This window comes from Malus sylvestris, chromosome 10 (genome assembly GCF_916048215.2).
Source record: "Malus sylvestris chromosome 10, drMalSylv7.2, whole genome shotgun sequence".
Lineage (NCBI taxonomy): Eukaryota > Viridiplantae > Streptophyta > Magnoliopsida > Rosales > Rosaceae > Malus > Malus sylvestris.
This window is the reverse complement of record NC_062269.1, coordinates 25254834-25268442: the sequence shown is the minus strand read 5'-3', so window position 1 is coordinate 25268442 and position 13609 is coordinate 25254834. Positions and strand designations below refer to the sequence as shown.

The following is a 13609-nucleotide window of genomic DNA, read 5'->3' as shown; positions in this document are numbered from 1 at the left end:
TAAGACTTCATATTTTTTTCATTGTTTTAGTGATTTGAACGACATCGGTATTCCTGTATAGAGTGAGAGACAAGTCTTTCGATAGAGAAAGTTTAGGGTAAGATCGGATTTGTGGGTTTTTATTTTTGTGGATCTACAAAATTGGCATATCTTGAATAAGACTAAAAGTTTTATACTTGTTTCCGTTTTTTATTCATGGGTTTTGTGTTTTTGTGTATGAGATTAAAAGAATAGTTTCCAAAAAAAGGAAAAAAAAGAAATTAAAAGCATAAACATTTCATTTATGAGAAAAGGAGCCGTTTTCACTCTCAACTAGTGTTCGAACGATTATGTATTAATTAATAATTGATTGACTGGTTTGATTTATATATTTGCATATCGATATTTTCATTTATATTAATATTTTAAACACTGCTTGAAAATTAACTATTAATCAAATCAATAACAGGAGTTATTATGGGCATTTCAAAATCGTTATGACTGTCGAATCCAAAAAAATGCACGATGACCATTTTGGAGATATAACTTAAAACAAAACCCGTCGCGCAAATCATACCAGAGACAGTTTTGGGTCTCACTGACTATGACCCTCATACTGTAATAGATGTAGATATTATTGACACATTAGATGTTACACTCTTCAAAAGGAGGGAGAATCCAGCCTTGATTTTGTATAAACTACAAAATTTAATGGAAATTATATTAATGGCTCTCTCTGTGGCTCCAGTCTGTTCGAGGAGAAGAAAATTGTGATTTGATGATGGCAATGTGTATTAATCAAGTGTCTCACAAAAAATAGAGATATTATTGCATTACCATTGGGCCTATACATGATTGGAATATGTTGTTTAGAACAAGCTGAACTTCTCCAGATGCGTGCTCACTCCTCACAAGATCTACTAACAACGGAAATAACCGAGAGACGTGCCTCCTAAACGAAACCTTTTCCAGACTGTTCAATACCTGCAACGCTGACACGGCTATGTCGGTCCTCGCGGCCAATTCTTCCTTCTTTGCTGTGCCCAAGGGAAGAATCCAGTGCAAAACTGGCTGATCGGCAGGCCTCTGCTCGGCAGAATGAAGCTCGGTACACTTTAGGTATATCTGCAATATACTTTCACACACTCCAACGAGTTTGGCTTCTATGTTCATCTCCTTCGACAGAGAAGGATTGTCCACGAGGGCGTTTTGGAGGAAGCTTAAGTAGTTCTTATAAGAATCATTCTCGAAATGAACCAGAGGTGGGGAAGTGAGTTCCAGGACGGAGCACACTTTTTGCAGCTTCTTGTGCAGAATTGTCTCCGAGTTCAGTTGGTGAGCATGGGATGCAATGAGGGAAAATATTTCAAGGAGGATTGAAATGTTGCCAACCGATAACGATTCAAGGTGTAACTTGTACAAATCAGTAGCAACCTGAAGAGAGAAGAAACAAGAGAAAATAATGAAAATTCCACAGTTTTGACATGGTTCGCAAGCATAGCTCTAACTTTAAACTGTAATTTACATGTTTACAATATTATAAGTCAATAAAATATACATGAAGGTCTCAGTTAACTAGCATCAGTAGCATGGACACTTGGTACCATACATATGCTAGAAATAAAAAATCAAATTCCGAGTTCATTATGTCATAAGCGTGACTGTGTGACCATAAGCATTGACACAACAGACATCAAAATACGAGCAATTAAGCAATCACACGAACATCATATTTGCATGCATGCTGTATTTATGAGCAAGGGGAAGGAAGAAATACAAACATAAATCATGCCTGAATGCATGCGAAGGCTGAAAGGGGAGGAAGAAAACCTGTATGATAAGTAGCTGTATAGCAATATGACTCTTCATTCTTGAAACCAAATATGATGCTGTCTGCAGATTATCATCCTCAAGATCATCATTTGTAAACCCATGATCAGATGACAAATCTATATCGCTATAAGATTGAGAAAGACCGGGAATATTGATGTCGTCCATGGTTCTTAACACCTTCATAAATCCAGGCACGGAAGATGTGGTAGCTTCTTTTAAAGCCAGAAAGATCTCTCTCCATTCATCTTCTGAAAGCTTGTCACCAACTTCACCAGCCAAACGCACTAAACCTGCGACCCCAGTGCTAGCAGGACCCTGAACAGGACTTCGTATGAGTCCTGTCAGAATGGATACCACACCTGGTAGTTGCGGCCTTACTGTATCGAAAAAACTGACAAATAGATCTATGAAACAGTCTGCTGCAACTGCAGAAGTTTCAGAATCCCATGTGCTTCCATCAGGATGCGGAGATACTGAAACTGGTGAAGACTGGTCTTTTTCCATATGTGTGTCTTCCTTACCGCATACACAGCTAAATATGGGGTAAACAACAGAATTGAATATTGCAGTCCAAAAGGAGCGTGAGAAGAGATGACCATGATCCTTTAGAATGTTGAAAAGAACTTCCAAAGAACCCTTCCTGATTGCTGATCTAGGATCTGATGTTAGCTTTGACAAACCTGTGACAACAATAGAATATTTAAGTAATGAAAGAAAAGGATGAATCAATTTGAAAAGACTGAAGACCAACAAGACCTTTCTCTATAGATATTAAAAAAGACAAGTATAATGGAAAGAATCCAAAATAGAATCGAAGAGAAATAAAACCGACTACCCAAAGCTAAGAAGTTGTAGCACTTTCCTGGAAGCTAGCATTAAATCAAGTTACCTGTTAGCAATGGAACCCAAAAGGATGCATGTTCATCTTTCTCATTGAAAGTCACTCCATTTGAAGCATCCTCATTCGCTGTTGGAAGGGATGAAACATCAAGCTCACTCCTCTTGTTGTAAACAAGCCCTCCTTCAGCAAGTTTGACAGCACAGTACCGGAGAAATGCAATAGCGTTGAGGCTAACATCACTATTGAATCTGCTATTCGTGAAGGTTAAGAGGCATCTAACACAATCAGTAAAAGTCATTGTCTCTGTCTCTGTTATATAGGGGAAGTATTCTCTGACGATTTTTTCCATGGTCTCAAAGGCCAACAAGACAATATTTTTCCGCTCATCAGCTGCCGCTGCTGTAAAAACCTGATGAAAGAACAGCATGACGTGAGAAACAAGGCATTATTTCTGTCATATTTTGCAAATAACTAGAATTTTTTTACTTAAAGCTGTGGAAAACACACCCAAGCCTACTTCGAGATCATTAGAATGATAAGACATAAAGGCTTAATAATAAACTTTACAGCTCTAACAAGAGAAATAGAGGAACTTATTAACAATATTTTGTGTTACTGCCTGAATTTATCATTTGAAACTTCACAGTGGCAATAGTTCAATTTGGATCACAAATCTTCAAAATTTAACTAATCTACACTATAAATCATTCAACTTGTAACACAATAGCATACCAGAAATACACTTTTCCAGCCAGATTTCACATGATTGACACGGCTGAGGACCATTTGTGAAATGCACCGAACAATTAATTCCCTAATTTCTGTAGAGTTGCTTTTTTGCATAACAATCACAAATGGTCTCAAAAATTCATTCTGGAAGTTGTAATTTGCCAGCTCCTCGCGCTCTAAGAATTTCATAGCAAGCTGACGTAATGAATCCATCACAAATATTGCAACTGAGAGGTTCTCTGACAAGCCAACTGATACAAAGAAATCTGAGAGAACATTCCATATGCGAGACCACACTAATCTGATGCGGTTCATATTGTAATGCCTGCAAAGAAAGATATTTATTTTGTGATCGTAAAATTCATCCCAACTTCTCATTTTGTTCAGATGAAGTTGCATGTCTGATTATCAGGAAAAATTAATAATCAATGTGAGAGAAAGGTGAAGACAAGAAGCAATGAATATATCTGCAAGAAAAGGAACATGGAGAAGTACTAAAGAGTTTGAATTGAGAAAAAGATTGCATGGACTTCATGCTTAGCATGCCATTTGGGAGCTTGAAAATTTTAAGTTTTCATGCGTAATCTCACAATAAAATATAAATTCTGCTGTCATTGTGCTCACGCAACAGAATCTAGTAGAGAGGAGAAAAGACTCTTACGCTATTTCAACTATTTTTGTGAGGCTGAATACGCGAGGATCTGTTGGAGATTGCAACTCTGCCATGGAAACTTTGCACAAGGCCTTCACAAAAGCCACTATTGCTTCACTGTTTAATCTTTGGCTATGAGCAAATACATGATTCAACTCAAAATTCCCAATCTGATCCAGCAAATTCAAGTTTGAAATGAAGTTATTAATCTGTTCTGGAGTTACCAGTCCAGAAGTGTTCACCCGGACACTAGTACTGTCATATGAACCCCCACGAACAACAGCCATCACAGCTGGATTCTGTATAGTTCCTTTTTTCGTCAGAGAAGAAAGTCCAGTAGGCTTTGGTGATTTTTCCTCTGTTTCGACCTTTGATCCAGTAAAAAAGGATGCATCAGTGGGTGCACCTTCTCCCAACAGTTGCAAATGCTCGATTCGGGAAAGACACGTTAATATGTGTTCCCATGCTTCCTGAAGATGATTACCATCTTCAATGGCAATTGATATTATTGCCTGCAAACAGTAAATGTATAGGTAAAACTGATATAAAAGGACATTGCACAGAAACATACTGAGCGCAGACACCTGTACTATCCAAAGAATGCAAGCAATAAAAGTTTGGTGCTATATTTTGCCAACAGTAACCCTAAGCCCTAAATTTCTATGGTATCGTTTGTTATATGAAAAGGGTCAAGAAAGAAAATTGTAATGCAAATTGATCAAATTTGTTTCACAATTATAATATATGTGGGGAATGGTGTTACATGTGAAAATCCAGATACATGCTTAACATGCTCTTTCAATGAATATTGTGAACATGCACTTACCTTCACAGCATCAACATTTTTTTGCCTCATATCTGCAGCATTATGTAGATAAGTAAACTTTGCTACTGAAGTGACAAATGCATCTCTCTGGGTCTGCATTCCCATCAAAGCAGTAACATGAACAGCATGCCGAAAACCTTGTAAGCATTGAGAAGTAGCAAGCCTGTCATCACTTTGGTCAAGAGTCACACTAAATGCAGCCAACATAGGACCCCAGCAGACCTCCACCATAAACCTCAAAATTGCCACATCTGTCACAGCATGATAGATAGACCTGCAGCACCAAGAAAACATGAATCCCCAAACGTTGCCAGACTCTGAATAGGCAGAAGGCAAGCTCAAATCCCACATTGGTCGGATCAATTGATCTTAAAGTCCCAAACCAACTCATACCAACTCGACAATGCCTTAGACCTAATTGGGGTAATTACGTTAATTATTTTGTGTAATAAACAAAAGATGTTGATAGAATGTGACTATGTAGACGTTGGCTTTCAAGTCCTACAACTGTCTTCCTCTGTCAGGCTTGGAACTGGTTGAATAAAAGTATGAGGTTAAGTATGATCAAGCAGAGTTCAGTTTTCCCCCAACCAACTACAGTACTGTATAGTACCAAAACGGTATCTGAGTAAACTAAGTATTTGGCAGTAGAAGGAACAACAATGGAAGGTGTGATTGTCACTTCTACATAGTCAAAACAAGTGTCATAAGATATTAAAAAAGAATATTATACTCATTAAACCATGACCACACTAACCCACTTCTCAATGCTCCATCAGTGTCATAGGTAAAATATATTACTAATAAGAGAAAGATAATTCTATCTTGTATATTATATTAGCTTACTCTGATTTTCCTGACTTTGCTTTAAATTGCTCTTGAATGTGCTTTATAAGAAGACCATTTGCACCCAATGCTTTTTCTTCAGTCTGCTTCCCGGTTACCAAATTCAGGATACCATCCAAGCCTAATAATTTATTAAAACTGTTTTCCTGCTTGCTCTGTGGTACAGAAGAATCGGCGCTCATCTTAATCTCATTTTTAACAATTTGATCATATAGGACACCAAGATACTCCTCAGGTAGATCCTTTCCATCATCTATTCCTCGGTTGTTCCGGATGAAGTCAGCCTTGGTCATCTGAATAACCGGCGAACACAGATGTCAGAAGACAGAAGTTAGATTTTGACAGACACTAAAATGCTATACGATGTGTATAAAAATGAGGATGTAACACGAGACTTTATTGATTTATAGTTACACCTAAAAAAAAAAATTAAAATTCTACAGAAAAAGAATGTTATTTCCCTCAAGTACCCCCTCCTCTAAAATAAAACAAAAAGGAAAAGAAAAAATGACAGAACATTTTTAAAAAAATATAAAATGAGATTAACGATGTTCCCAAAAGGATTTCAACTCCTGTAATGGGAACATCTGGGCATAACTTCAGAAAGCAACATTCCTATATTTAGACAAACCACTTCTGGGGAATGTAAAAAATATAACTCGACTATTCACCTACATGTGATCCAAATTAAGAATAATAAAAACAGAAAAGAAAAGCTCACCCAAATAATTACTGCAAACTATCAACAGAGAAAAAGGGCTCAAAACTCATTGCGGTTTGACATAAAACATAAAGGAACATGTTATGCATGCAAACCTTATCTTTCACCATGTTGTTATGGGCATCTGTATTGAGCATTATCACAGAGTATGCAAGGACATATGCAGTATCTGCACTTGTAAACGAATTTGGACTGCATTTACAATAGCGCTCAGCAAATTTCTCCATGATGCGGTCAATTTTCTGTGCTTCTCCAGGTAACCTGAAGCCCCGCAGGAAAAACCTTATTGCTTCACCGAAATCCATCCCTTTGAAATTAAAGGAATCGACATAAGCATGCATAACTTTTAGAGGAAATTCCTCCCTTTCACCCAAATAATCACCAATCATGGTTTCATTTAGGCCAGCAGTGTTGTTCCTCAGGAAAGAAGCCACATCTTCTGGGGAACTACCAACTTTTTTGCTGCTTATCAGAAACTCAATGCCCTTGTTAGGCTTCCTATTAAACAGCGAGACACCTTTCTGTATTAAAAACAATAAAATGTCACTAAAGAAAGAGCCATATTTAGCCAGAGGCATATCAACTGAGGGGACAAACACAAATTCATATTGCATTCCTGATGATTGTATACTCTATTTCGCTATAAACAAAGCAGAGCTCAACCTGAAGTTCAAGCTTATAAGCTCGACGTTGCTCAAGAGTTGCAGCATCTGAAACTTCAGCACTTCCTTCTGGATGTACTTCATTATCAAAAGCAGCTCCTTCTTCACCATTTGGGGTCGAACTATTTTCTGTTTTCTCAGCTGAGGTGTCGCTTTCATTGGTCTTCGGTAGATAGGAGTCTCCCATACTCAGCTGTTGGTCCATCCAAGATCCCATTGAATTTATGATGCTAACCAAGCACTTTACGGATTCATGCCGGAAAGTGATATCTTGGACTGGAGACAATGTTGTTGTTGAACCAGTGGGAGGTCCTAGAGCAGTTTTCAGAAGGCCATTGACAATCCTGCAAATATCTGATGGAATTATAAGGGTTTTAATACATTTTACAAAAACACAATGCTTACAAAGGAATGATGGTAAAAAAAATTAAATATGCATGCATTTTGAGTGTATGTGTGAGAGAGAGCTAAATAGACCCAGAGCAGAAAAACTGGGTTCAAGCTAGAGTTTTTGGAAAAATCAATCGTTCACATTGGCTTAAGCTAAAAGAATGTAGCCCCATTTTCAAGCTCTTATTGGGTTAAGAGTAATTTGGAAACTTGTCCTGAATCCTAGCTCAGGAACAAAAGTGTCCTAAATATGCAGCCTTAAACTACAAGATAAATGTTATTATCTCCTAAGTAGAATTCAACTACCTCCAAATTTAAAGATTTTCATTCAGATATGTAAGCTTCAAGCTTCAAAGCAAATTAATACCAAAACAGAAAATTAGGAATACCCATAGGAACTTCATGTTCTGATGGCATCAAAGACATGGAAAGTAAAAAAGTAACAGACAAGTGCAGTACCTTTCAAAGATGTTTGGGGCATCGACATCACAGTCATAGTTGACAAAAATGTCAATGATAATCTGCGAATCCTGAGAGATCTTCTCCAATAGATTGAGGACTGTCATTTTTTGCAAGAAACTAGGCTGGAGAACATTCTCAAGCACGCGTAGGACAAGCATCGGAAAAAATATACCAATTTCTGCTTTCAATCCTGATCTGAATTTCGATAACAAGCTGGTGAATATAGAACACTGAAGCTGGAAAATGGCCATGACTGACAACGCACTGTTTTTTAACAGTGATAAGCAGAGGAACTGCTTGACAGCATTGAGAAACCTGTGCCAAGTTAATGCAAACTATTGGCTTCCTCACAGTGATTCATGAAAATATTGCAAAAGTGTACTCAAGTAAACAATATGTTCAGCAACAATATATCAGAAACAATAACAAAAATACTGCATATCAGATTTAAAGTCCTTAACAAGAAGAAAATGCCCCTCAAAGCACCTGCATTGTATACCGCTAATTTCTAAAGTCTTAAACATTGTTTAGTCACTAATTTAAACTGGGTTTACTTCTCCAGATATCTACTCTGCTATGCTTTCAAAGTAAAAGTACACTAAATACCCGTTTATAAGCATGAAATGACTCAAGTATGATTGGCATATGATCACTTGCCTCTCATTGTTGCGCCAAATTGGACCCCCATTGTCCATGACCACCTTCAAAAGCTCTAAGGACAATACTTTACCCCTCAAGAGAATTTGATCATCAGAGTGCTCCTGTGATGAGTATTTCATGGACAACTTACACAAATTCTTAAACAAAAGATACCCATCATCCCTAATCTTACTAGCACAGTCGCCGGATTCAGCTCCATCATTATTAGACTCACCACTGGCATCGCCGTTTTGAAATTTGGGACCTGGGGAGGCAACCGTTTTGATTCCATCCGGACCGCCGTAGCTCGCATCCATAACCTCATTGACGAAATTCTGGCACAACAAAATGGAGCTCCCTTCGTTCAAATTCTTATCAGTGAATTCCAACAACTCGTTCACCGAAACCCTAGAAATGCTGACATTCACCGAATCCTCCTCTACTCTGGTGAAAACAATCACCATAATCTGAGCCAAAACCGACTTGGCGCAGATCTGATTGGTCCCATTCACTCCACCAAGGTACACATTGTAACAAGTCCTAACAATATTCACCAAACAATCACCGCGTATCAAAACCCGCGGCGATCTCACGGCGGCGAGCAATACCCGAAGCACGCCGAGCTCGATAGGCTCCTCGCTGATCGCCGCGCACTTACACACCGACTCGACGAGCTTGAAAAGCACAGATTTGGGATCGGAAGTGTCGATCTCACCGCGGAAGATACCAAGGGAGAAAAGCTTGAAGACGCAGTCGATGGCGGGCTCAACGACCTTGGGGTAAGCCGAATCTAGGGCGAGGAGGACGGGGCGGAGGGCGAACTCGGCGTCGGCGAGGGAGATGCCGGAGACGGGGGACTTGGGATCGATGATGGAGGAGTCGGTGACGGAGTCGAGCTTGTCGAGGGCGGATTTGCAGGCGGAGACCAAATGGGAGTGCTTGCGCCAGGCGGCGTTCTTGATGATTTTGTCGAGGGAGGGGCCGAGCAGGCGGCCGGCGCGGGAGGGGCCGCCTAAGGTTTGGGAAGCGGACATTGATTTGGGAATTGGATTGTCAGTGGATTATGCATTCGAATTCGATCGGATCTCCCTCTTCCTCTCTCTCTCTCTTCGTTTCATTCGGGTGTTATTTCGGAGAGAGAAAAAAAAAAGAGGGAGAGTATTTATAGTTTGAGAAGGAAGGAAGGGCTGAGCCGACAATTACGTAATCGGAAAATTCTTAGAGTATGCCACCTACGTTACCTGGATTTGTGTTTACGTCAATGGATTATGGCTAAATAATATTTTCGAATTCTCCTAAACAATTTTTTTTTTTTTGTGTAGGTGACTATTTTTTAGTGCAAACGATTTTTTCATACAAGGAAGTGAGATACTGACGTAATAATTAATATCGAATTCATTGTTTAAGGGAGTCAAATATGTTACAATAAGTTTGTAACATGATATCTTGAGTACGATTCCTCCATAGCATGAAGAAACAAAAATTAAAAACATTTCATTCACAAATGAAATTAAATACTAATATATCACAGTACTGATAAATAAATAAATATATATATACACACACTATCTAATGTGGTCACGTCCGCATTTATTTGCAACAAAACTATTAAACATACTTTTTAACTTTTAAATTTTGTCTCCATGTCATTGGAAATACTAGACTTCCATTCGGCATATCATTACTTTAACTACATTGATAAAATAAAATGTGAGAGTCACATATGTTCACATCAACGGTTTAATAGATTTTCTAACGAAAGTTTACGGCAAGGACCAATGGTGCATATTTTGTTAAATTCAAAGACGTAAATTAATGATTATGAATTTGTAGTCTATGGACAAAATCTAAAGTGAGGTGGAACTTCATGGACTAATCCTTCCCAAAAATCACACTTCCAAATTATTCAAAATAAGAGTCTAAAGTTCAAATCAAGAGCTTGATGTAGAAGCTTAACGCCTTCAGCTTCTTCGACTCATTTGGTCCCTCCCTCTTGTAGAAGTCCCACTGCTTCCTCTTGAAGTTGAACTAGTCTTCGGACGTGGGGGTGGACATAGTTGAGTCGTTGGACCAAGTGGTGGAGGCGGTGGAAGTGGCATTTCACCTTTTGCCGCTAAGTGCTGATGATGGATGAGAGCCTGAGAGTGAGTCGAAAGGGATAAGAGAGAATGAGTCGAGATAGAGAGAGAATGAGTCGACTGAAAAGAGAAAATGATTGAACGAGTTTGTCTTTATGAATCCATGGTTAAGAATAATCGCAATCAAATTCAACGGTTGAGTTTAATCTCAACAAAATACACTAATATTTTATATATTTATAACATTAATAAAAATTTCAGGTCGGTTACGATAAAACCGAACCAACAAGTTTGCTTATCAAACTCGAACCGTAAAGTTTGATAATTTTTTATTTTGATAATTTTAGTTTCAGTAAATTTTGATTTAATTTTAGTATTCGATTCAGAAAATACCAGCTCTAGTTCAAATATGGACCCAGTTACCATCAACATCAAGCATAATCTGATTTAACAGTTACTACCAATAACAGTTGTTTTGTTCTACTATCTTTTTTTATTGGTAAATTCTACCATCTGTCACTATAAATATTTGAATAAATAATAAAGAAATGGTGTGTGATGGAAGACTAATACCAGCAATTTGAAAGCTGATACTGATACATACCAAGCACAAAGTTTCCTGATTTCATAGTGTCAAAGTATTTTCGTTGAAAAACAATACCCAGCTTCTAGACTTCTCTCATTCCGTGAGAGACCTTCTCTCTACTCTGATAAGCATTTACTAACCCGTAATCGGAATGAGAATAAGGAATCCGATTCCGATTACGGATTATACTTGTGTTTACTAAAATTAGGAGGAATCAAAAGTGTGTGGGGCCCACACAAAAAATGGAATTCAATTCCTTAATTTGGAGGATTTAGATTCCCAACATATACAAGGTATTTGGATTCTAGATTGCTCTAGCAATAGGAATGATGATTTTTTTCCCTTTATACCCTCACTTACTTTCATTATTGGGAACTTTAATGAAAAGAGCTTGAACTAAGTTTATTTTAACAAAAAAACCGTGCTATAAACTTTATTTAATGAAAAACCAAAAAACTTAATTTTTAACTAAAAGGACACAATTAAAAAAAAACCAAAAAAAAAACAAAAAACATGACTCGTGCGTAGTACATGTACATTGTTTATGAAACTGAACACTGTTTATAAAATTGAACACTATTTATGAAACTGCACTATTTATGAAACTGAACGGTACTATACTATTTATTGGTTCAATTTCATAAATAGTGTCTAATTTTTTGTCCACTTTCATAAAATGATATCTAGTTCTTGATCATGTTTCATATATAATGCCTAGTTATTGGGTCCAGTTTCATAAATAATGCATAGTAATTGGTACAATTTCATTAATAGTCTCTTTCTTGGTCCGATTTCATAAATAGTGTCTAGTTATTGGTCAACTTTCATAAATAGTGCCTATTTCTTGGTCACAATTCATAAATATTGTCTAGTTCTTACTCTAGTTTCATAAATAATGTATAGTCCAGTGTTCAAATTATGCCTAATTCTTATTTACGTTTCATAAATAGTGTCTACTTATTGATCTAGTGTCATAAATGATGTCTACTTATTGGTCTAATTTCATTAATAGTGTCTACTTATTGGTGAAGTTTTATAAATAGTGTTTAATTCTTGGTTCAGTTTCATAAGGTTTGAAACTTAGACCCTTATTGGTCAAGTTTTATAAATAGTGTTTAATTCTCAGTAATTATATTTAAAAAGCTGTTTTCAATTACCAAATTAAAATTTCCTCACTTTTTTCATATACCTACAATAATAAATGTAGCTTTCCATCCAATTTCTTGAGCTTAGGTGTCATCTTCAAGAAATTTTTCCTTATGCCTGTAATACAAATGATATACCACATGTTATTATATAAGTATGGTGGAAAATTTTATTTTTTATGTTATTAATTTTTTAACACGAGATTCTCACAACTTGTATGGAGTATACCATCCCGTGTTCTGGGCACATTGAAAAGTTTCTTATCATCATGACTACTATTAGAAAACAACACCACAAAAATAAATAGGAGAATGTAATTCAATTCGAAGTTTTTTTTTTTAATTCTATGCAAAAAAAAAAAAAAAAAAAACTATTAATCTAGCTGAATGATGGGACAAAAGGTATGAGAAAAAAAGTGGACTAGGGTGGGGGGTACGCGCCCCGCGCTAGTGGGTTTGTTATGTTTTTTTTTTAGTCTTTTGTTCTTATTATTAAAATAAAGTTAATGGGTGGTTTTTGATTAAAATGTAAAGATTTGAAGCTCTTTTCATTAGTTTTCCTTTCATTATTTCCAAGATTATTCTTTTAACCCTAGACTTATTTTTCTTTTCACCCAGCTTATTTTCTATCTTCACCCAGCTCATTTCTTTTCACCCAACCCATGTCCTTCTAGCTCATTAAGCATAATTCTATGCTCATTCACATTATGCATAACTCCATACATATGCCGAAGAGAAAAAAACTACAACTTGAGCGAGAAAATTTAGGTATTAAAGTCAATACTTAAATTTATAAAAAAAATAAACAAAATCATTTTAGTATGTTTATGAAATAAAAAAGCAATTTAATTTTTTCTTACTATTATATACTATATCAAATTTTATTAAAAAAGTATATAAAATATTTGATTTGAGACAAGGGCATTTTAGTAATCATATGGTTTGTTGATGCACAAAATCAGTGAGGACTTTGGTATAACAGAAAGTGTTAAGTTTGTGACCTTCGCTAGATTGCTCTGGTCATTAGTATGGATAAGTATGTAAATGGATAGAGACAGGGAAGCAAACACAAGATGTACGTGGTTCATCCAGATTGGCTACGTCTACGGAGTAGAGGAGTTCTCATTAATTGTGAAGGGTTTACACAAGTACATAGGTTCAAGCTCTCCTTTAGTGAGTACAAGTGAATGATTTAGTACAAATGACATTAGAAAATATTG

General features: G+C 36.7%; 1 protein-coding gene across 3 annotated transcripts; it reads right to left on the bottom strand.

Moving 5' to 3' along the window:
• Window positions 1-593: 593 nt before the first annotated feature.
• LOC126584723 (brefeldin A-inhibited guanine nucleotide-exchange protein 1-like) lies at window positions 594-9728 on the bottom strand. 3 transcript variants are annotated; one of them, XM_050249053.1, is made up of 11 exons: window positions 8548-9728; window positions 7939-8256; window positions 7091-7433; window positions 6523-6948; window positions 5707-5999; window positions 4861-5134; window positions 4044-4546; window positions 3386-3707; window positions 2702-3062; window positions 1810-2492; window positions 594-1413 (listed from the first exon to the last, which is right to left on the bottom strand). In XM_050249053.1, the coding sequence occupies exons 1-11, from the start codon at window positions 9612-9614 to the stop codon at window positions 805-807; spliced, it is 5199 nt and encodes a 1732-aa protein (XP_050105010.1). In that variant the 5' UTR covers window positions 9615-9728; the 3' UTR covers window positions 594-804. The 3 variants fall into 3 exon arrangements, with proteins under 3 accessions (XP_050105010.1, XP_050105011.1, XP_050105012.1); XM_050249054.1 differs by having other exon boundaries at window positions 8599-9728; XM_050249055.1 differs by lacking the exon at window positions 8548-9728 and having other exon boundaries at window positions 7091-7443; window positions 7939-8118.
• Between the last annotated feature and the right edge of the window lie 3881 nt (window positions 9729-13609).